At 47.0% G+C, this 24,644-nt stretch overlaps 1 protein-coding gene across 1 annotated transcript; it reads left to right on the top strand.

The window, feature by feature from the left end:
- Nucleotides 1-232: 232 nt before the first annotated feature.
- On the top strand, nucleotides 233-24,433 carry CNDP1 (carnosine dipeptidase 1). The gene is made up of 12 exons (XM_021686161.1): nucleotides 233-296; nucleotides 3,699-3,824; nucleotides 6,789-6,938; nucleotides 7,714-7,876; nucleotides 8,565-8,653; nucleotides 10,962-11,162; nucleotides 12,077-12,161; nucleotides 17,195-17,355; nucleotides 18,410-18,574; nucleotides 19,798-19,939; nucleotides 22,932-23,079; nucleotides 23,269-24,433. Exons 2-12 carry the CDS (start codon nucleotides 3,741-3,743, stop codon nucleotides 23,333-23,335), a joined length of 1,455 nt encoding a protein of 484 aa, XP_021541836.1. The 5' UTR covers nucleotides 233-296; nucleotides 3,699-3,740; the 3' UTR covers nucleotides 23,336-24,433.
- Nucleotides 24,434-24,644: the final 211 nt, after the last annotated feature.

Here is a 24,644-nt window from a genome sequence, read left to right as displayed (position 1 = left end):
ATCCTAGACTGCCTCCAGGCTGCCTTCCGAAAGCCACGCCCCGGGCTTGCTCAGGCTTCTAGGGACTTGTTGAGGAGTTAATCTCTGCAGAATCACTGAGTTCAGTTCAGCTCCTGCAGGGGAATTAACACACTCCAGGAAAGCCTGGTTTGGGGTTGGGATTTTATTTTTAATCCTGTCATAGTGAAATAAAGTAGGCAACTCAAGCATTTTTTCTGCATTATAACAAATCCATCCAAGCAGACACGGGCAGATCAGCCTCTGTAAGACAATCACACTGGACTCCAGAAGACTCGGTAAGTAGAATTCTTGGTGTGCAGGTTGACTCTGGCACTAAAGTTTCTTACAGGCAGAAAAGGGTTTGGCCTCTGGCCATTGTGTGCCTGGTGGGGAGGCCAGCTCAGTCAGGCTGTCTCTGGTGGGAGGCAACCCTGTTTTCATTTTCTATTGTTGATTCTAGTCAACTTCAAAATCCAACAACAGTAGCAAATGGGGAGGGAGTGGGTTTCATCAACAGCTTACCCCATTCCCAGCCCCCTTTTAGGGCACCTGCTGTGTTCCAGGTGGGTGGTGGATGTGCCCTTCTGAAGGCAGCCCATGGTGATTTCAAGGCTGCCATCAGCTAAGCACAGGGAGCATCTAACTTTGTCCAGTTGTCTGGAGCTGGGAGAGGACAGTGAAAACAGGCCTGCATCCCAGGGGACGCTTGGCAGTAGCGGGGGGTGGGGAGGCTCTAAGGAGGTGGAGCTGGACTGGGGCCCAGGGGCGGTTACACCACAGACCTCGGCCTAACTTCAAGAAGTCTTAAAAGGTAAAGTGTTTAAAACTAAGATTCAGCACAGGGGCTCTAGGAAATTTGTTCCCAAAGAACAACCAGCTGGAATTAGCAGAAGCCTGTGGAGCAAGAAAGGTTTCGTCTGGGACGGGCCCCACAGGGCTGGGCTACCTGCTCTCCCCAAGAAAACAGGAAGCCCAGGGCCTTCCCGGCTCTGCCCCCGTGACCCCATGCTTCACCTTCCAGTTCTCTGGCAACTTTCTATATCTGCAGAATTTTGTTGGGTGATTAGTTCAAGGTCAAGCGTGACTGTAACACAAGGAGACAAGCGGAAAGGTAAAGGAACATGAGAAACTCCAGGGGGGGCCGATCTGCAGCCCGGGTCCCACCCGGGATCTTAAAGGCGGGGCTGGTGCCCAGTGAATCCCCGTGGGCCTGAGGGCGAAGGACAGCAGGGCTTTGTCGGCTCCGCAGGGAGGGAGAAGTGAGGGGTGAAGTGTGCAGGAACAGTCTTTCTGGAAGATCAGTCCTTGGCCTGCGGCTCCCACTGGGAAGGAGGCCATTCCCACTGACACTGGAAATATTCTCGGTCCTTGCGGTCACCGTTTTCCTTCTTTGCCTGTGGCTCCCTTTTCTTCTTCAAATTCCCCTTTTTATTTTTTATCAGAGAGGAGCATCAAATAATTTTTAATGGAAGTTGAACAAATGAATAATAAAAGTTCAAATATTGATTTAGGTGTATCAGCTGCAAAAAATTAGCCTACTCCATTTCAAAGGGCTTTTCCTGGGTGCCCAGAGCTCCATCTTCCTGCCAGTGTGGGTCTGAGGACTCATTTCCTTGGGATTTATTTGTAACCTTTGGCTTTTGGCTCTGCTTAGCTGAGTTTAGCTGAATCCAGCCTCATTCCTCTCAGAACAGAAGGCAAAGGGAGCTTGTCAACGGCCCACTGGCACCATCTACTGGACTAAGTTCTTAATCTGTTCATGAATGAGCCCGGCTCCCTTTTACCTTTTTTTTTTTTTTTTTTTTTTTAAAGATTTTATTTATGAGAGAGAGAGAGAGCATGAGCAGGGGTAGGGGCTGAGGGAGAAGTCGACTCCCCGCTGCTCAAGGAGCCTGACGACATCATGGGGCTCGATCCCAGGACCCTGGGATCATGACCAGAGCTGAAGGCAGACGCTTAACCTACTGAGCCGCCCAGGCACCCCTTTTTACCTTATTTTTACCCACTACTTTGCTTCCTTTATGGGCATTTCTCCAACTTGGTGATATATTATTGAATGAGTGCTTCTATTTATGATTGCTATTTTTATAATGACTGTATTGCACTGTAATTCACATGCCTTACAGTTCACCCATTTCAACTGCACACTCCAGGGGCTTTTAGTATATCCAGTTGTGCAGCCGTCACAATTTCAGACCATTCCAGCCACCCAGAAAGAACCCCTGCCCATCAGCACTCGCTCCCCATTTCCCCCAATCCTCCCAGCCCTCGGCAGCCTGCAAGGTCCCCCGTCTCAGGATCTGCCTGTTCTGGACATTCCACGTACATGGGCTGATACCAACTGCAGTATCTGTGTCCGGTTTCCTTCACTTCGCACCGTGTGCTAAAGGTTCGTTGGTGCCCTGGCGTGGGTCAGCCCTCCATCTGTTTTCGTGGCTGAGCAACATCCCCTTGTGTGTGGCCGCCACGTCTTGTGTATCCGCTCGTCCGCGGATGGTCATTTGGATTAGCTCTACCTCTCGGCTGCCAGGAGGAATGCAGTCGGGGGCCTGCCCAGGAAGGGGCCGCCGCCTCACATCCCCACCTGTTGTAGGACTTCTCCATTTTAACCCGTCCTCGTGGGTGTGAAGTGATTTTCATCTCCCTGATGGCTAATGAGGTTGAGCATCTTTTCATGTGCTTATTGGCCATTGGTGAGAGAAATGTCTCTTCAAATCGTTTGCCCACTTTTAAACTGGGTTAATTTGTATTTTATTATTGAGTTGCAGTTTCTTGTATTGTAGACACAAGTCCTCACCTTGGCCTGGAAGCGGAGGCCAAGGGAGGAAGCAGCCTACATCTAAAATGGTTCTATTGTAAAAATGTACAACAATCCAGAAGGAAGAGTTGGGCGGGAAGAAGAGCATTAGTTTAGCTCGGAACCTGGTCAGCCTACCCTCCTCTGGACCCAGTTTTTCTGCTCTGAGCCCAGCCTGGAGCCCACCATGGGGGCGGAGGGATGGCTGGAAAGGGGCCGCGGGGGAGGGAAGAGGGGGGAGGCCAGGGTCTCTGGCAGGTCCCACATTTACAGTTAGGGCCCCCTCAGGGATGGAAGCAGAGAGGCCAGAAGGGTTTGCGGGAAGACTGAGAGCGTGGCTAACAGTGTCCACGTGAGCCTCAGGCCTTCCGTGTTGCATCGCAACAGGGCTTGGGAGTTTCTGTGGAAGGCCCTGTACCTTTAGGAGCGGTGGGAGAAATGTACAAGACCGCACAGGATTTTAGAGAGTCCTTACCAAGTATTTTTTTTCTAATAAACTGGTTGATCATACAGAAAAGTTTTGTTTTGTTTTGAAGTGCTTCCCACTAATCTCTCTTACAAATATTGCCCCTGCCACCTGGGCGTAGGGCGCTGACTTACCTTCTCAGGACGAGAGCCGACGGGAACGATTCCATGGCAGGAACAACCCAAGCGTGGCGTTGAGAGACGGGCTTCTTTTCTTGGTTTCTGTCTTACTGAAATTCTTAAGTGTTGAAAATGAAGCATTTCGGTGAAGATAAAGCAAAGGATATCTTTCCTGTTCTACTACCTTTGTTATTTTAGTCCAAATGACTGGAAGCAGCTGTGATGGATAACATAAGCTTTCTTGAATTATTTGAAAGGTTGAAAGTCCAAAATCCGGGATTTATTTTTGCTGTCCCTCCCCTATGGCCCACTCCAGGTGTCCTCTCTCCTTGCCTCCCTGCTGCTGCTTGAGAGAGGCATGTTCTCTCCGTCCTCCCCGCCCGCTGGGCTATTGGAGAAGGCCTTCCAGTACATCGATCTCCATCAGAATGAGTTTGTACAGGTAGGAGAAACTACACCCACAAAATGCTTGCATGACATACACTTTGGGTATCTGGGTGAATGCTTATTTGCTGGGTGGTGTGGATTTTTTTTTTGCCTGAAAACTTAATTCCATTTAAAATGCCCATGGCTCCTCACTGAGTTAAACTAATAAATATTTGTTACATTTAGGGAAGAGATCCCTCCGCAGCCTTTCCTCCTAGAGAGGGCATTCCTAGCGTGTTGATCAGGACTGTCTGGGTAGCGATGATGCCCGCTGAGCTCAGGCTGACCCTGGACCATCATCAGAGTGCCCATGCCCCGCGTTAGAGGGGCCCTTGTTGAGGTCCCCTCCTCCTGCAAAGCCTTCCTGCGACTCATCCCCCACCCCCACCCCCCGTGACGCCATCCCAGAGTAATACCACCTGGCTACAGCAAGCTTTAGGTCCAGAGTTCTGCCAAGTTCAATGTCAAAGCTGTTTTGTAGTCCTTGTGCAATGTGCACTTTATCTCCTCCCTTATAATCCTCTGCTCCATTCCGAACTCACTACGTGGCAAACTGCCCGTGGTGTGGGCAGACGTCTCGGGGGAGAAGAATGGAGCCGGAGGGCTAGGAGCAAGGAGAGAGGGAGGCCTGGGAGCAGAAGGGTGGGCGCAGGGAAGGGCCGTAGCCTCCATCAGCCTGCAAGTCCCCTTCTTCTCCGCTGACCTGCTTGTCCCCTGGCATATGGGTGAGTTGAGTCCACCACAGCCGGGGACTCCATGACATGTCACGGGATCTTGTCCCTTGAGCCCCCATGCCATGTGTGGCCCACAGTTTGTGTTCAGTATATGTATACTAGAGCAACCAGCCAATGTTAGCAACAGTCAAGAGTTCGTGTCTCCTGCTATCACACAATGCTGAATGGCCAGGCCGCAGGTCCTAGACTTGACCTTCATGGAATCCTTCCTCGTGCTCATGGGAGTATTGACTTGACATAATGCCTATTGGGTTTTTGAAGACTGAGTGGGGACTCTGGCTGTAGGTTGGAATTAGCAGGGGGAGAGGGACAGCGTGTGGGGGAGATACGTTGATTTGGGTCTTTGAGCCAAAACTCTCCTCTCTGCAACTTCCTCACATGTATCCAATCCATTACCTTTAGGGACCACTTGGCAGCATCTGTTCTATGAATTCCAGTTTAAGTGTGTAAAACACAATATTCCTTAGGCTAAATGAATTTCTTCATAATAAAAATTAAAGTGCTACAACCAGAACAGAGATCAGACTAAAATAAGTTGGAGAATCCAAGATCAGTCACCCAAAGTATGCGTAGTTTTTTTAATAAAAATGGTGGCTATCCCAGTATAAGTAACTCAAGCTTATAATCAATCAATGTGATTGATTATTATTGATAATTCAATATTAGTTCGAGTTCATTGAGCACCCGCCAGCAGCCAGGCACTGAGCTAAGTCTTATGCACGTCATCATCTCTAATCCTCACGGAAAGGAATGCTTGTTTTCTTCGATGGCTCCCCTCGCTTCTGTGGCCAGATGTGTGCCTTTTCCACACATTAAGCAACTGTCTAGTTCTCGGGACACCACAGGGGCATCCCACAGTCCGACTCCCTTCTGACACCACCTGCCTGGTGTGAGTGTCACCCTCCTACCCCCACCGCCAACAGTGGATGCCAGTCGCATTCAGGCAGTGAGACCCCCTTATTTACATGTTCCAAGCGGTTGCAAGTCGGGGCTCCTATGAACCCTGCTCTGGTCCCATCTTTTGCTAGAACAGCTCTAGAACTCAGGAAGACACTTAATTATGTTTGCCATTTGTTATGTAATAAAGGACATGATAAAGGGTAGATACAAGCAGCCAGATGAAGAGGCACATAGGGCAGGGTCTGGAGGCACCTTCTGTCCCACTGGGGTTGGGGTGCGCCACTCTCCCAGGCTGCAGTCACCAACCTGGAAGATCTCTGAACCCTATACTTTTGGCGACGCTTATGGAGGCTTCATCATGTGGGCATGAGTGATTATTAACTCATCTCCAGCCTCTCGTCCCTCCCCAGAGGATGTGGCTGGGGTGGGGAGCCCCAAGCTTCTAATCACAGCTTGGTCTTTGTGGTGACCAGCCCCTGTCCAGGAGCCCACTAGAACTGCCTCATTAGAACAAAATATTCTCCTGTCTCCCAGGAAAGTCCAAGGGAGTTAGGAGCTCTGTGTTAGGAACCCAAGACAGAGACCGAATCTCTGAACAGAAGATGCTCCCAGCACGTTTATGGCATGGGAAGTTGTAAAGGTTGTAGGGGCTCTGGCCAAGAGCCCAGGACGAAGACCAAAATAGGTATTTCTTATTGTGTGGCAGCCTCACGCCGACAGTGACCCACAGGCAGAGAGCACTACCCTCCTCATATGGAGGAGGGAGCCAAGGCTACGAGCCTGAGGAGCATCCGCAAGTCATACAACTTGAATGGGCCGAACCCAGGGCAGGAGGCAAGGCGTAGCCCTGGGGCACATCACCTACCGGGTTCTGGAGGTGTGGGGGCAGGGGGACGACCGCAAAGCCGACAGGCGCCGTGCAGCCCAGCCGAGGCCACTGTGTGGTTGCTTAGACTGAGCCGCGAGTTCCAGAGGCGTCCAGGGGCCTTTGTGGGAGGCCCAGAGTCCCTAGGACGGGCTGCCAGCCAGTTGCTCCCGGTCCCTAAGAAACGAGAAGTGGCGGGTCCAAGGAGGCACAGGCCCAGGTGTCCAGGAAGGCAGCCTTCTCCCCAGCCTGTCCTGCCCTGTTCTTCTTCATGAGGCAGACATCTCTGCCTCTGGGTTCTTGAGGACACCAGCCCATCTGCAGTCGCTGAGGAAGACTGTGTTTGCTGGCTCAGTCTTCGCAGCAGGCGGCCCGCGCTGGGGATCTGGTGCCTCGGGCCTCGAGCCACATCCCCTAGAGTGGACGTGATTGACGTGGTCGGCCCCCCTCGGACGAATCACCTTGTCACCTCTCCTTACAGACGCTTAAGGAGTGGGTGGCTGTGGAGAGCGACTCGGTTCAGCCCCAGCCCCGCCTCAGATGGGAGCTCTTCAGAATGATGACGCTGGCTGCAGACAGGCTCCGGCGCCTGGGAGCCAGTGTGGACTCCGTGGACCTGGGTGTTCAGCAGGTGTTGGACAGCCCCCCGCCCCCCCGCCACGAGCTGCCACTTCTGTGGGCATCAGCCCTGCCTGCCCTCGAGCGTGGCAAGACGGGGACTTGCTCCCATCAGATCCTCCTCAAAAACGCCCCCATCATCTCGATTCCCAGTAAGATAAAAAATTACCTCTTGTCCCAGACGAGTCGGGATTACTGATTTCTCGTCGTGGCAGCACTGGGGGGCAGCGGAGAGCGAGTGGGGTGGGTAAGGGAAGGAGAGGCCCCCCTCCCCGTACTCTTCATATCCTTCACATGTGGGTCAAATTTCTCCCCAACTGTCCTTTCCCTTATGTTCAAATGTACCTTTCTCAAAGGATCCAGTCTTTGACCAGAAACACTGCTTATTACTGTGTCCCGGTGGCAAATGGTGATCCTTAATCCAGGCGCCAGTGCTGCCTGCTTCAGCATGGATGAGTCTCCGAATGGTGTGTGTTTTCCAGAACCACGTCCACCTAATTTAAGCCATTTGAGTCTGAGTTCATATTGGAGAGCGTGTTTGATTAAGTTTACTGTTTGCCCCTATGCATCCAAGAAAGCACATTTACTTTTAATTATTTTTTATGTTTTAGTGAAGCGTCTCGTGGTACCCATTTTAGAGGTACATAAAATGATGATTAGAAAAATTATGTGGGCTCTACAACAAACTCAGGGGTAGAAACTGGACTCCTAATGTCACGTCTGAATTTTCTGCGAGAACTAAACAACATTTTTTTTTAATGTGATCTGTTTTTGTTTTTTTTTTTCAGCTGCCTGATGGTCAGACTCTCCCGATACCTCCCATCATCCTGGCCGAACTGGGGAATGATCCGAAGAAAGCCACCGTGTGCTTCTATGGCCACTTGGATGTGCAGCCTGCTAGACAGGAAGATGGGTGGCTCTCAGACCCTTACACGCTGACGGAAGTGGATGGTCAGTGACACATCAGTGCTGGGTTCTTTGTGGACTAGGAATCGAAGATGTGATTCCTGTCCCCAGCTCCAGGCCTTACCCTGTTCTTGTTAAGAATGGACAAATGCTACCAGTCTCATAGTCTACCAGCTGTCCAATGAGGCTGGCTTTTTTCTCATTTGTGAAAGAAACTACGAGCTATGTACACATGATGTGTGCCCCTGGGCAAAACTGACTCCCAAGATGGGAGTTCTTGGGAGGAAAAAGTTGTCTAGGTCATACATTTTCCTTTTTTAAATACTAAATGTAATTGTGTTTTTTAAAAAAAGAAGAAAGGTTAATGGAGATACACATATACCCCTTTTTCATTCTTCTACTAATTATAAAATCTTGAAATGAGAGGCTGTGTTACATGACATTCTGCAACAAATCCTCAGGTCCTTTTCAATGAACTTGGATAAAATAGCTAATTCCTATAAAGGCCAAAGGGACCTGTATATTTCAAATTAGTTTATATTATCTGATTAGCTGATGGCCATAACGTTTTTATATAAGAAATCAGACTTTGTGACCTCAGAGCAAGATTTGTGTCTGGAAAAATAGAAAGCAATGTTAAAATGATTACCCATAACACTACCTTTGTTTTTAACTCACTCAACTTGGCAGAGGTGTTTGTACTTTTCTAAAAATTCTTCCCCTATTTTTAAAGGAAAACTTTACGGACGGGGAGCAACAGACAATAAAGGCCCTGTTTTAGCGTGGATTAATGCCGTGAGCACCTTCAGATCCCTGGAGGAAGTAGGTAACCAGTTGTGTTTGGGAAGGGATGATGTTGACAGTGATGTTCATGATGACGATGATGATGTTGACAGTGAAGGTGATGATGATGAGGACAATGATGATGACAATGACGACGAGAATGACAAAAAAGGTGATGGATGATGATGATGACAGCATTGACAGTGAAGGTGAGGATGATGACGACGATGATGTGGAGGACAATGACAATGATTATAATGATGATGATGAGGATGATGACAATAATGATGATGACAATGTTGACAATGATGGTGAGGACAGTGGTGACAGGATGATGATGATGACGATGAGGACAATGACAGTAATGACGATCATGACTAGGATGATGAGAATGACAACAATGAAATGGTGATGATGACAGTGACGATAATTGAAGGTGATGACAATGACGAAGATGACAACAATGAAGATGACAACGATGATGATGATGACTAGAATGACAATGATGATGGTGATATCGATGATGGTGATGAAGGTGATGACAGTGATGATGGCAACAATGAGGACGATGATGATGACAGGGATGATGATGACGATGATGACAATGATAAGGAAGATGACAACGTCCTGCCCTCCTCCCTCCCTACCCCCCTCCCTCCCTACCCTCCTCCCTCCCTTCCCTCCTCCCTTCCTTCCTCCCAAGGGAGAAAGCAATACTTATAAGAAAGAGTCTGTATGAAGGCCAAAATCTGCTTTGCTTTTTAACTTTCAACTCTGAAACGTACATAATCACAAACAAAACATAAGAAATGTTCACTGCCCTTGGACAAATCAGTTGATCTCTCTGAGCCTCATTGACCTAATCTGTGAACTAGGAATAGTTATTTCGGCCTCAGGAACCTGGAGAGGAGTAAACGGGGTAACACACAGAGGAGCCTCAGTGCCTGTGTGTGCGAGGCCCTTTACGAGGGTGGGTTTCTTCCCTGTTCTTCTGCCCTCCCATCCTCTCTTTCTGTGTTGCTTACTGAGCACTTGAATGCACCTCACATCACTGGATTGTTTTACTAAAAGTCAGACAACTGTTATTACCCATATTGCATAGGTAGGGAGGTGAGTGGCCAAGAGGTCAAATGGCTTGTCCCAGGTCCCTTGGGTGTCAGTGACAGAGCAGACACCCAAACCCAGGCCTGGCAGCTGGTCTGTCCTCCTCCCCCAACACGTAGTGGCTACTGGCTTGTATTTTATTAATCACGTTTTGCCAGAAATTTCTTAAGCTATCCAACTACTTCTCAGCAATTGTTTTCTAGTTAATGTTAATAAAGAGCTTTCAAATATTAATATTTCAGAATTTTAGCTTAACTTCTTAAGACACATAGAAATAAATCTATGCAAAGGATACATTTGAACAAATCATTATCCCCAAATGCCCTTAACCAACTGAATGACCGAAGGTCACTTACTTTCTAATACATAATCCTCCACTCATCCTGCCTTTGTTAATCTTTGGTGAGTCAATCCCACTCTTTAAAACTAATTAAGTTTTAATTAGTTGTTTGTGCCATCGTTTATCTGCATAGAATTACTTCTGGAGTTCTCCTGTGTGTGTTTTATGCTCCAAGAAAAGACTTTGACCTCTCTTCTTCATGTGGCTCTCGAAGATATGAAGTTATAAATTATAAAGATACAAAAAGATCAAAACCAAATGGGGGAAAGGCACATTGTAAAAATTTTAAAGGAGCTATTCTATGCCCTAATATTAACTAGAGAAAAACTCAAGTTCCATTTTGCTGCAAGATCAAAGCCTTTGAATAAGTTAAAAGGCAGATTGAACTCAAAGCTGAAAAATAACAGATACTTGAAATAAAAATTATCCTGAGGCTTAAACATTAGACAGTCTTTCAAAGGGAAGAGTTCTCATTTATCATGCTCAGAATTATGAGGACAGAAAAGAGATTTGTAATCGAGTAACCTTTCTTGAAAGGTTCCTTTTCGGGGAGAAGGAGGAAAGCATCTGTGTCTGTGGTGGCTCAGGAGAGCTCCACAGTGTGGGTGTTGCTTCTCCTCCAAGAATTCCTTCCCCAAATCATCTGTTAGGGTCCACGCTGAATCCATCAGGGTCATGCTGGAGGCTATACACAGGGTCTTCCCTTGTAATCCCCTTCACTGTCTTGGTTACAACTCCTTTGTTGTCAACAGAGCTGTTGGGAATGTGGACAACCCGTACATTGAATGTATGTAATAATTCGTGTATTTAAGTCACATGCACATGAATTCTGGATCTGAAAAGATGAATGGTCAAGTCGTGCAGTTTTTTGCCAGAATGGTTTGTTCTGTTAATTTGATTCAGGATCTCCCTGTGAATATCAAATTCGTCATTGAAGGGATGGAAGAAGCCGGTTCCGCTGGCCTGGAGGAACTGGTCAGAAAGGAGAAGGACCGGTTCTTTTCCAGTGTAGACTACGTCGTCATTTCAGATAATCTGTGGCTCAGCCAGAGGAAGCCAGCCCTCACTTACGGCACACGAGGAAACAGCTACTTCAGGGTGGAGGTATTCGCGGTGGTGTGGAGGGAGGAGTCTGTCCTGGGATCTTGGTGGGAAGAGAGAAAGCTCTTGGGAGAGCAGAGTTCTGAGCTGGAGACATGGCCTGGGGTCCCAGAGGTCTCGGGACTGGGGGATTCGGGAAGCCTCCCAACCGGACTGGCCGTGCTGTGTGCATTTTTCTGGAGGGAGAGGATTTAGGGGTTTGTGACTCTGCCTGCCTGATCAGGGGCTGGGCTGCCATGAGTGGGACGGCACCTGCTCTGCGCTCAGGCAGGAGCCCCATGGGTGTGTGTGGTCCGGGGGAGGAGGGCGGCGCCGGCATGGCCTGGCTGCATGGGACTCTGGCTTCCACGGTGCGCGGTCTTGTGCAGACACCTTAACCTCGCAGCCTGTTTCTTTACCTGTAAAGTGGGCCCAGGGTGGTTGTGATCCCCAAGCACGTTGTCCAGTTCAGCTTCCTTTAACATTTCTATTCATACTGACAGCAATTTAGAACCAGAAAGTCCCTCCGTGGTAAATCATTTGTTTTTTTTATGAGCCGTGGACTGAGCTCCAGAGTGGGAGGCAGGGAGGAAGTTACTAGTGGAGACATCGATAGAATTGCAAGAGAAGAATAAAGAGAAGACGGTTTCTGGAAGGGTAGATGGGCGGGCTACATAGACCTCAGCCACTCGGAGAAGGGGCTGCTGGTCCCAGACAGAGCTGTGTTAGAGAAACAGCTGGGGACTGAAATCAGGTTCGAGGATTCGGGAAAGAATGAGAAGTGAAGACCTGGGAGGGGTAGATGGTCCAAGTCGTGACTGGGAGGTAGCCACCTGAGTCCTGAGGGACGGAGTGGGGGGCATTCTCTATCACGTGAACGCTATCCCCAGAGCAACCTCAGAGGTGAGCGCCTATCTTCTCTTTTACCCATCTTATAGGTGAGATGCAGAGATCAAGATTTTCATTCAGGAACCTTTGGGGGTATCCTCAATGAACCAATGGCTGATTTGGTTGCTCTTCTTGGTAATGTCTTATTTCATTTCACCTTATTTATTTTTTTTTTTTAAGATTTATTTGTTTGAGGGAGAGAGGTGCGGGGTGGAGGCAGAGGGAGAGGGAGAAGGAGACCCCCGCTGAGCATGGAGCCTGACGTGGGCCTCCATCTCATGACCTTGAGATCATGACCTGAGCTGAAACCACGAGTCAGATGCTCAACTGACTGAGCCACCCAGGCGCTCCTTCATTTCACTTTTTAAGCATCATGGAATCTACCAGAATACAGTTCTGTTTGACTCAGTGCATCTCTCCTCCCTTGGCCTCCAAGCCAGTTCTGCGTAAGGGTGGAATAGAAGAAAAACCATATTCTTAGCTCCCCCTCCACTTCGGCTAAATGTTCCTTAGGATTATTAAGTCCACATTACTTTTGTTCATGGACCGAAGCTCTTCCCCAGTTCACCCCCTTTTCTTTTACTTGGTATTGTGACACATCTAGCCATACTCAGGGGCAGTAGCAGAGAGACCCCTCTGGAGAGGCATCCAGAGATGGTGCTGAAGACACCAGCACCACCTGGCACCCTGTCTCCAGTTCTGTGGGCTCCCATCGGTTTACTCGTTGCCACCTGTTCCTGCCCTCCTGTAGGGCACCTGGAGTTCACCGGCGGAAGGCGTGTGTATGTGTGTGCTCTTCCGGAGGGCGAGGGTGCTCACCCTGACCACCTTGATTCATCTTGTCGCTCTTGCTTGCAGCCAAGCTGGATCCCGGCAGTGAAGGAAGCTGCATCCTCAGGATCCTCACTTGGAGTGGCCCCTTTTTACAGTCCTGGCAAAGACACTTCACTTTTATTTTCATAATTAAAAAGAGGTTGTCAGGGAAGCTTCAGATCCCACAATACTTGGATCTGTCTCCTTGGCACACAGGGTACCTTAATGCAAATGTTACAATGTGCCCCTTTTGGGCAGACAAACTACCAAAAAGCATGTCCTCTACAGGGATTGATTAGCAAAAGTCTCTTTTCTTTCTGTGTTGACACAGCTTTACCTCTGCCCCACTCGCTTGCATCCCCTTGGCCTTGGCAGTCTCAGACTGGGCACCATCAGCCAACCTGGGCCACCTGTTGGGAGGTGTTCTCAGGGTCTTCAGGACCATCTTTAGTTGTAGGGCTTCTTGTTCCTTCATTCCCCGAAGGAAATAATGAAATCTGTATGTCTACCTATCATGGGTTATCTCGCTCTGCTATATGTCATTCATCTCCCATCCACCTATTCTTTCTATCTATTTATCTACCATCTATCTATTCCTTTATGGCCTTCTAGTTTTCCTAAAATATTATTCTTGGACAGTATTTCCCATGCTGGATAATTTCAGACAGGCTACAACAATCCATTTTCCTTTAAAGTGTTTATGTTTCCAGAAGAATTCAGATAGCATGCAACTCAATATTTGAGCTGCGGGGAGAGTTCATTTTCTGTTTTATCAGAACTAATTTTCTCTTCCCTAGGAACAACATTATCAGATCTTTACGGTGCATTTCACTCTCCCCCAATCATGATGGTTGCATGACATTCTCTTAGACTGTACAGTTTCACCCAGGCCTAGAATTCCATTTAGTTCTACAAATGCCTGTGGCTCTGCTAGGAAAAATCAGATCAGGATCATGAACAGAATGAAAAGCATATGGTTTCACTTTCTTTAATTTTTTGAGACAAATCAAATAACCCATAATGAGATGATTCTGGATTGGGTCATCTATATGGCTTTCATATGCTTTGTACAAAGACCTAAGGACCTAGAGTTGAGCTTCGGCACTGATGACAAGCATTTTGGCTTGCTGACCCCAGTAGGCCCTCCTTCGGGGCCACCGCAGGTTAGGATGTCCCAGGAAAGCTGGTTCCATCGGGTCCTCCCCCTGTAGACTGGCAGGTGCCCCACACGCTAGTCAGGAAACCTGCTGCTGTGTGACCTTGTACAAGTTCCTAATCTCTCTGTCCTCCGAGTTCCTCAGCTGTATGATCCTGATAACTGTGATTGCTAATAGATTATAAAGGTTTATTGAGTGTCAGCTGTGTGAAAGGCACGGGAGTCTCCACTGGGGGACACAGGGAAACCAGTCCGCCCCCATCTTCAAAGAGACTTAGACTGGGGTGTATTTGGGAGGTGGGAGGTGGTGGGCGTGGAGATGCTCAGTTTGCACAGAGTGCTCAGCTCCTGAGCTTTCCTCTTGGTGGACATTCCCATTCCCTGCACTCTCCTAAAAGCCACAAGGCAGGGAGGATCATGGGGCCCAGGGCCCTCTTATAAGCACCAAATACCCTGTAGTATTAAAATGTTAAATTCCAAGAGAACTCCTGGGGATCAAGGATTACATTTGCTTCCTGCTTGCAGTTCTCATAGGCGCCACCCTCTCTGCCTCCCATGCATTTCCCGGCTGGGCTCCTGGCCGAGGAGGCCCTAGTGGCTGCAGAAGTCACATCAAGTTCAGAGGATCATGATTTCAAGTGGGAAAGGAGAAGGGGGGTGGGGAGATGAACTCCTTCAGCAACATCCTGTTTTCATGGGAACGCATTCAACGTTGAAGAACTGGGGCAAGACGTGGAACGCAGAAACATGAACAGCACACATGTGGCGTTTTCCCACTGCCCAGCCCTGCGGTGGCGGTGCCTGGCGGTGCCTGGAGGACACCGTGTGCCCCACAGCTCCCCCAAACAACCCTCTGCTGCGGGGTGGAAGGGGCAGGGAGAGGAGGACATGCTATTCCTCTGCTCTCAGGAGATGTGTCTGCTGGCACTCTTTCCAGCCCGCAGCTGGGAAGGCTGCCCTGCATCCTGAGAAAACAGGATCCGTGATTCAAAACCATACCCAGGACTGGGCCGGGCCAGTTCTGCTGGAGAAGTGCAGTGAGCATGTAGAAAGGCCAGTCTGCTCAAAGCCCAGCCTAATCTGTAACGACCCCTGACCCCCACCCCCGTGGTAATATCTGGCAAGGCCAGCTGGAATAATAGGAAAAATGTCACAGTTCAGTGTCAAAATATGGACGCCGAGCATCCTGGCCGCTAGAGTATTTCATGTCTTAATTGTTGTTAACCTTGACATTTCAAACACCCCTCTCTTCCCACCACCGAGGCTGTGCTGGGCGCGTCCCACACAATCTCTGGGGCCCAACCGTGATGCTGCTCTGTGCATCCCCCCCCTTGTGGGCTCCCGGCCTGCTCTTGTGCTCCTGCAGAGTGCTCCCCTTTACAACTGTTTGTGGACCTACAGGTGTTTCTTCCCTGTGTCTTTCCAGCCAGATTATGAACAGGGTCTGTCTCTTACTCACTTTTGCAGCTCTGTGCTTGCCTAGGAGAATGTCAGCAGTTTAGGGACATGCACTGAGGGGAAGATTTAGTGATTGTATTATTGATGGTGCTTTTATGTTTGATTTTGACTTTGGTGAGGGTACAGAGGGTGGCCTGCAAGTCAATGACAGCCAGTCCCAATCATTGGCACCCAATGTATTGTTTGACTTGAATTTTACTAACAGGTTTATACCATTTATTTACTATATTATATACTTCATTGGGCTAAATGCAGGGAATTCCGTAACTCAGTGCTGCAGGGAGGCTGGTTCATGTACAGCAGGCTGCAAACTGTACCCAAAGTGCAGCTGTAGAAGTTGGGTGAAGTGTGGGGGGACCAGGAGCGGGCACTAAGGAGGATGTGGTTGAAAACCAGAACAGTGAGGCCTTCCCTTCTCATCTTGCTGCCTTGATACCTCCAAGCTTGGGGTTTTGCCTTGTAGGATCATCTCAAAGTGCTGGGACACCCACTATGTCCCATACTAGGGCCATCGCGGTGGGTTCTGGTAGGGTCTTTACCTTGGATTCTGTTGTGCCTACTCAGAGAGCCTGACCATCTGCTGTTGGGCTCAGGGAGGGTCATGCTTGTCATTTAGCCTGTGTGGTGAGCGATGGTGCTGTTGCTGATGAAAGTGGGGTCTTAACAGGTCCTCTTGTCTCCAGCATTCATCCCTTGCCTTAAACATAGCAGGTGTCTAGTAATGAGGGGGAACGCATCGGTTCTCCCAGATCCTTCGACCCCCTGCTTTGTAATTGTCGGGTGTGACAGGAAGATTTGGAAATACAGTGCTTCACAGTAGTTTTCTGACCTTGTCAAGTTATAGTCACATTAAGAATGTGGAGCATATGGGGCGCCTGGGTGGCTCAGTCAGTTAAGCATCTGCCTTCGGCTCAGGTCATGATCCCAGGGTCCTGGGATCGAGCCCCGCATCGGACTCCCTGCTCAGCGGGGAGCCTGCTTCTCCCTCTGCCTGCCACTTCCCCTGCTTATGCTCTTTCTCTCTCTCTGACAAATAAATAAAAAATGAAAAAAAAAAAAGAATGTGGAGCATATTTTTTATGAAATGTCTTTACTTGAATGAAAGGCCCCAGGCAGCCTGAGGATGAATTTAGATGCCCTGGATACACTTTTCACCATTCCTATTAGTCTACTTGCTACTTCGATAAGTACGTTCTCAAGGTAGTGAGCAGTGTTTACTAAATCTCTACTTCTGTTTCCTCTGTACGTATTCATTGATGATTTCCCCCCATTCCTATTAATCCCCAAACTCTTTCATAAATAACAGACTAGTATATCTGCGTATTCACTCTGAAGGCAATTGTGGTCATGATGTATGCCTCATAGGCTAGACCTCAAGGGTATTATGCTTTTGATGAAAGATGAGTGTTTATTAAATGATGGTGTGTGTAGGGGGAGAGAAGCTGAGAAAGAAAGACGATCTTCAGTTCCTCAGGAATGTTTGTATAACATATATATACATATTTAAGATTTTTTATGATGAACATATATTACTTTTAACTCAGGATAAATTAAAATTTCAAAAGGAACCTTATCTATGATACAGAAGGTATAATTGAGGACTTATGTAATATAGGTAAGTCACAGCCAATTATCATGTGTTTCTATCTCACCATTGACAAGGTGAACATTGGAATGGGTCTGAAAACGTCAGCACACTCATAACTTCGACCTGACTTTATTTCCTGTGCGTACCTTGCAGGTAGCCTTGTAGACTCCTCTGGTCATATTCTGATCCCTGGAATCTATGACCAGGTGGCCCCTCTTACTGAAGAGGAGAGAAAGATGTATGAAGCCATCGATCTGGACCTAGAAGAATACCGGAACAGCGTCCAGGTTAAGAGATTTCTGTTTGACACCAAGGTACGGTCTCCTCCTGAAAGAGGAGTGACAGTAATAAATCCTATTTCTCCTGTTCCTCATTTACCGTGGGGGCTGCAAATCTGAACATCTCAGGACTGAAAGCGGATGTTGATTCGGAGGCAGATTTTCACTTTCACAGCCATTCACCTCCCTTGGGTCTAGAGCACCAGAACTTTATCTGGGGTCTGACTGGTGGCACTGGCCTCGGGCACGGAACCCGGGGGCCATCACTCAGTTCACAGACGTGCTTTTCCAAGTCGGCTTCTTGGACTCCATCCCATGCCGGCCTTCAGCTACCCATGCTTCCTCTCTGCTTAAAGATTGAGAACAGTCTGAGACTATTCTAGCTCCAAGACTCCTAAATCTTCATTTCAGTAGACGGAATTAAGAGCCTTTGGGGCTAATCTGTACATTGCTACATCGCTGCCGCAGTGTAGGAAAGAAGCCAGAGCCCAAAGCATTCATTTCTGGCAAATTTGGATGTTTTCTTTCCCCACCTTCTTCTTTTTAAAACTTTTGCCTGCTACGGTGTGTGGTGGCTATGACTGCTTCTGGAGGCTGCCAGGAGAGGGAGAATCATGCCCAACAGAAGTGGTCGAGTTGATTGTTGTGAAGTAGATCTCTTCCCTCGGACCAGCCCTGTCTTGGCCATAGCAGGGAAGAAAAGTGGCTCAAACATAACGCAGAGTTCTTTGAAGTCTCCTGAAAAAGAAAATGTGTTTCCTATGCAACTGATCATCATGGTGACTGGAGATAGAAATCTCTAATCAATCCCCAAATTCTGAAAGCCTCTTTGCCATCTAATCACTGTGGAGCTGAGGCAGTGAGGGGCCCGCGTCCGCGGAGCAGGTTGGTCAGGCGGAGGGCAGCAGCGAGTCTCAGGGCTGGAGGGGAAAGGCTTGTGTTGTAGTCCAGGCCTGTCTAAGGAAGGTGATAATTAACTTGTCATGAGCGGTGTCAGAGATGTACAGAAATGGGCAATACAACAATGCAATTCAACAGAGTTTTAATGGAACAATCTTTTATATAGTAAAATAATTTTATTTGAATTCAGGAGGAGATTCTAATGCACCTATGGAGGTACCCATCTCTTTCAATCCATGGGATTGAGGGCGCATTTGATGAGCCTGGAGCTAAAACGGTCATCCCTGGCCAAGTTATAGGAAAATTTTCAATCCGTCTGGTCCCTCACATGAATACATCTGTGGTGGAAAAACAGGTAACATATTTGCATTGTTCTCACTACGGCACATTTCGAGTGTCGCATCCCAGGGTAGTGAGCTATTTGGTTGTTAGCACTGAAGTTCCATTTTTTTCCCCGAATATGAAAGGGACTGGAACAAATGTCAAGAAACCGATATAATTTTTGCTCCGTAAAAATCTCTTTCCATAATTATATGCAATTACAGTAGTCAGATAAATAACCGTTTGGGGCTGGAGTGATGGGACGTATTTTTACATTAAACAGTTGACATAAAGGCAAGATTGGTTTACACACAGATGGAGAAACTGACTGCCTATGGCGGGATGGAGCTGGAAATGCTCAAACCCATAGTTAGTTTGCCCTTGGTGTCTGCAGTCAACACTCTGAAAGCAGCCACTTCAATGAAAATGTTATCTGGAAGGAGTTTTATGTCTAAATTATCAAACTATCATCAGTTTACCTCAAGTTCAACAGAAAGTAGGCTCTGAATAAATGAGCTCCAAGAACACCTCATCCCAAATCTCTATCTCCCATTGACCTCTTTTATTGTCTTCTTCACCCTCCCTCCCATTTTGGATGTATTGTTTCTCTTTCTTACAACATACGGATTCCACCAGGGGAGCCCCCAGCCCCAGTCCCACCCCCACCCCGGTCTTGCTCACAGCTGTGATCCCAGCACCTAGAAACATTCATGCCAACATGACAGGCATTCAACAATTGTTTGTCAAAGGAATGGATGGGCGGAATATTTCAGAGTGTGGAATTTTTCTTGGGAGGATTTCCATGGTGGCCACTGGAATGGAGCCCAGGGGACAGAGAAGGATGCTGACAAAAGGCTCCATTATAGCCTAGTTTGGAATTGCTCCCCCCCCCTTTCAGGAATTAACAAATGTCTAATATTCCCAAAATAGTCATTAAGGTACAAGTCCGAAAAGAAGGATATTCAAATTGAGAAGTTGTATTGTGTTTCATAATTACCAAACATTAGCAATCTGACACTGTGGTCAGGATGGGGTGGGCGCAGGGCTGAGGAATGGAGGGTCCACAGATAGAAGGGGCGTGAGACCAGTGTTTCTCTCACTGCTGAAGCTCTCAGTCCCAGAGGCCCTCTGTGAGAATGAGGGTAAAATCACGACACTCGAATTTGTTGGGCTGGGATTTCAGTTTCTTGATGAAAGACTACTACACGGGAGAATAACTTGAAATTTTCTCTTACCACTGAAAATGTTCCTTTTCAGGTGAAGCAGCATCTTGAGTATATATTCTCCAAAAGAAATAGTTCCAACCAGATGGCTGTTTCTATGACGCTAGGACTACAGCCATGGATCGCAAATATTAAAGATAAACAGTATCTTGCAGCAAAGAGAGCCATCAAAACAGGTTAGACGTGCGATACCTCGAGTTGCCAGTTTTCAGTGGTTCCAGGGCTCAGTGCCTGGCGGGGCAGTGGAGAAAGCGGGCTCATTCAGAATTTCAGTTTAGCTCTCCTTTTCAGAGAGGCTCTGTTACTGAGAGTCAACAGCTCTGCCCAGGGCTCTTCACAGTCTCCTGACCCCTCCCCACAGCCTTCCCAAGTTTACAAAGTAAGTCTGCAAGAGATGAAGGAATTGGCTGAATGAAGGGCACCCAGTTGGAAGTGGCAAAGCTGGGTTCACGTATGGAAGCGTGAATTTGGGGCAAAATGATGGACTTGTGAGTCTTTGATACTTGTGAAAATGATGACCCACATATAAAAATGTCCTTTAAAAGGCATAGCTGAATTTGGATGAAAGTATAGGAAATCTGGGGTTAAAAATGAAGGTGCTAGGGGCACTTGGGTGGCTCCGTCAGTCGATCGTCCGACTCTTGATTTCAGCTCAGGTCATGATCTCAGGGTCGTGGGATCGAGCCCTGAGTTGGGCTCCGGGCTCTGGGCTCAGTGCAGAGTCTGCTTGAGATTCTCTCCCTCTCCTTCTTTCTCTGCCCCACCCCTCCTGCACTTGTACAAGTTGCATGGGCTCTCTCTCTCTCTCTCTAAAATAAAAAAAATCTTATTAAAAAAAAAAGCGGAGCTACAATTTAATGGAGTAAGAAAGCTGACACTGGGGCGCCTGGGTGGCTCAGTTGGTTAAGCGACTGCCTTCGGCTCAGGTCATGATCCTGGAGTCCCGGGATCGAGTCCCGCATCGGGCTCCCTGCTCAGCAGGGGGTCTGCTTCTCCCTCTGACCCTCCCCCCTCTCATGTGCTCTCTCTCTCTCTCTCAAATAAATAAAATCTTTAAAAAAAAAAAAAAAAGCTGACACTGGACTGCCCTGAGGGGATTTGTTCTTTTTGGTCACAGGGAGGTTTGGGTTTTCATGGTCATAGGCCAGCCGGAGGTAGGGAACAGGAAGTGAGACCCATTAAATAAAGGCAGGGCATTCCCTAAGAGCCAGCCTCACCCTGGAGGGGGCTAACCATGGACCTAGCCTCACAGGGTTTGGGTCTTTAATCTCCACTCTCCAGAGGGTCCAGTTCTGATGCAAACAGCCCCACAGCAGGCCACCTGCCATTTCCACAGAGAGGCTTCGGATGCTCATTTTATAATTTTATAAAATTTTATACAAAAATTTATAAAATTTTATATAATTAAAAAAAATTACCAAACACCAAACTCATTCCAGCCTACCTGACTCTAAAACCAGTGGTCTTTTCAGTGCCACTCTGCTTCCCCAGAGATAGAGAAGGCAGCATAGCTTTATTTGGAATTTCCTTGGTGGTGCCTGTTTCAACTGCATGCACTTCCAGGTCCTGGGCAGGATCATGTGGTTGGTGAGCACAGGACACATACCTGGGCCCTGGCTGCCTGGGCAGGGAGAAGGAATACCCAGCCCCTTTGGCTTCTGCAGCTGGAAGGGGACGCTGCCGACAGCTGCAACATAGCGGACTCTGAGAGGCAGGGGAACTTTCAGGGTGTCCCCAAAAGCCAGGTGGGGAAACCCTGACACATGTTTATATGACTTACGGTACTCTATCGCAGATGAGGCCTCAGGCCGCATCCCTAACAGAGCAGAGCTGGGACTGGAGGTCCAGACCATCTGGCAGCAATAACATCTTATCAGGGTTATCTGTACAAAGGACAGAGACATTAAAAGTTAGAGGACAGGTCTGAGACTTAGAGCCCTACTTCTCTGCATAATCATTCCTCCTGGTCCCAGCTGTAGCAGTATTTTACCAGTAAAATTTGGAAGTCAAGAACAGAGGAAGGAAAGTTATTAGGAAGGTAAATGTAATCCCAGCTGAAGAGTGATGTGTGATTGAAATGTCAAGGTCAACAGTAAAGACCTGAAATACTCTTACAGGAATGCATAAGGCACCTTTTGGTTTATTGTGTGTGAAACCAGTTCTTCCAATGAGGTACATCATCTTTCCTCACGTTCACACGTTGCTCTGTGGATAAAGACACGGCATGATATCATTCGTGTCTTCATTTTATTTTGCATCTGTCCTCCATCACTGACAACTCAACTTCTTGCCTGGAAGGTTTGAAGTCATCGCTCCTTAGGCCCTAGGATATCCATTAAAGCTATTTCCTGGGATACCTTGACAGTAGAGCACAAACACTGCACCATTCAGGTGATAGTTGAGTACAGCTGTTTATTTGTATACTGGTTACAAAACCAAAGAAGTCCCACTTTCCAAATATTTAATTCATGAAGCAACCATAAAAGGAGGTACATTGTCTTCTAATGCTTGTGCCAGAAATGCATGACCTCTTCCAATCATGAGAAAATATCAAACAAACACAAATGAAGAGACACTTTACAAAACAACTGATCAGTACTCTTCAAGAGGGTCAAGGTCATGAAAGACAAGGAGAGACTGAGAAACTGTCACAGACCAGAGGAGAGTGAGAAGCAGTGACAAAACACAGTGTGGGATTCTGGATTGGATCCTGGAATGGCAAAAGGGAAGGATTGGTGAAATTTAAATAAGGTCTGAATCGAGTTAATAATATTATTCTGATGTTAACTTCCTATTCTTTATAACTGTACAATAGTTATATAAGATGTTAACATTACAGAAAGTAAAGTAAGGAACATATGGGAACTCTCTCTGTACTTTTTTTGCAACTTTTCTATAAAATCTATAATTCACAATAAAAATTTTATTAAAAAAAAATTTTTTTTTGAAGTAGGTAATTGTAAGGAATGCAACCTGACTCTATTGACTATTTTAGAATATAAACTGCATGGTATCAAGAAGCTTACTTACCCCAGGCACCAAATTTAAGGGTTAAATAAAAAAGAAAAAAGAAAAAGGGAAAGATAAAGCAAACACTACATTTGAGAAGATGACTAGGGGTAGTCTTGTCATTATTTTATTCAAATGCCTTCTTTCCCTGTGCTTCAGTGTTTGGAACAGAGCCAGACATGATCCGGGATGGATCAACCATACCAATTGCCAGAATATTCCAGGATACCATCCAAAAGAGTGTGATGATGCTCCCGCTGGGCGCTGTTGATGATGGGGAGCACTCTCAGAATGAGAAAATCAACAGGTTAGTGGATTCCTGTGGGGGGCCAGTCCTTCACTGCACAGACCCCGGGTCTCCACATCATAACCTTCCGATGTGCTACGTACTTTAGATTGCATTCACATCACCAAATCTTCCTATTTACATGGTAGGCTACTTTTCCCCATCATTTGAATGGAAATAAGTGTTTCTCTTTATTTTTTCCTTTGTTAGGTGGAACTACATAGAGGGATCCAAATTATTTGCTGCCTTTTTCCTAGAGATGGCTAAGCTGCATTAATAATGACAGGAGCCTTCCAGCTTAGATCCGACCTATTGACAGATACCCTCTCCCACACCTGGGCAGGAACAGAATCTAAAGATCCAGAGAATTTCAATCCAGGAAATAATGTTTTTCCTTCCCATTTAAAATGTCTTCGGACATTTGGACCAGTAATAAAATATTTTAAAGGCACAGACATTGGAAATGGCATACTGTCCCCATGGCACACCTTTCCGAAGTCACCACTACCAGCAACATCTCCCCAGGTCCGGCTGCAGGAGCCCTGGGACTGGACTCTTTCCTTGGAGCACCAGGACAATTCTTCCATTAGACTCTCCCTGGCAGTTTGATGGGTCTGATCCCTGTAGTGTGCTTTTAGGTTCTGAGGTGCTCCTGACGCATCATCATTCCATACAGTGTGTAGATCACCCTTGCTCCTACCACACATTCCTCTTATTAGTAAAACTGTTGGTCCCACTGGCTACCATGATTTCCCTGGGGGTTCATTTGTAGAGGAGTAACTGAAGCATGATGCCGTATTAACCTCTTGCTTCCCCTTCATTTATTTTGCCTGCTTCTTGGAAAGTTCTGAAACAGAAATGAGCAATAGTCACATCCTTATGCCATTTGGGATTCCCTGTGTGAAGATGAGTACTTTTTCTATTCCAAGGCTCTTTACCTTTCTTGGATCGATGCCAACAGACCACCCCTCCTGCACCCTATTCTTTCTACCCCATTGCTGAAGGCCCCCCCCACCAACATCTGTGCACATGTAAAGTCACCACCACAGAATCAATTCTGATAGAATTTCTCTCACCCTGTTGGAATTTTACTCAGTGACTACATCTAAATTTCTAAATTGCTTAAAGCTTTTAATAGCATCAGTTTTAGATAGAGAAGGAATCTAATCAGCCCTGACATCAGTAACACATTCTAAATTTAAAGCCATCAGCTAATGCTGCATTCAATTCAGTAATCATTTTAGTTAACCATCTTGTTTGGCTTGATTGCATTTGATGGTGTAAACAAACAAACAAAAAGAATATAATTTTTCTACAGTTGGGTGTATGTAAACAAATCAATCTTTATAAATTCATTACTTAAATCACATTAATGGAGAAGAATTTAAGAGTTTATTAAAAATGTTTCTCTTATGATTCCAAATAAAATCAAAGCATAACACATTTAATCTCTTTGTGGGTTCTTGAAATGTCAGTTTTAAAATTTGCAACACCACATCCAAAAGGGCTGCACTACAGGGCCAGTGATTCAGCTTACCCTGAGTCTTGTCACAGAAATGGGACTCAAGGGGTGCCTGGGTGGCTCA

Source organism: Neomonachus schauinslandi, chromosome 14 (genome assembly GCF_002201575.2).
Source record: "Neomonachus schauinslandi chromosome 14, ASM220157v2, whole genome shotgun sequence".
In the NCBI taxonomy this organism is placed as follows: Eukaryota; Metazoa; Chordata; class Mammalia; order Carnivora; family Phocidae; genus Neomonachus; species Neomonachus schauinslandi.
This window is presented reverse-complemented; position numbering and strand designations above follow the sequence as displayed.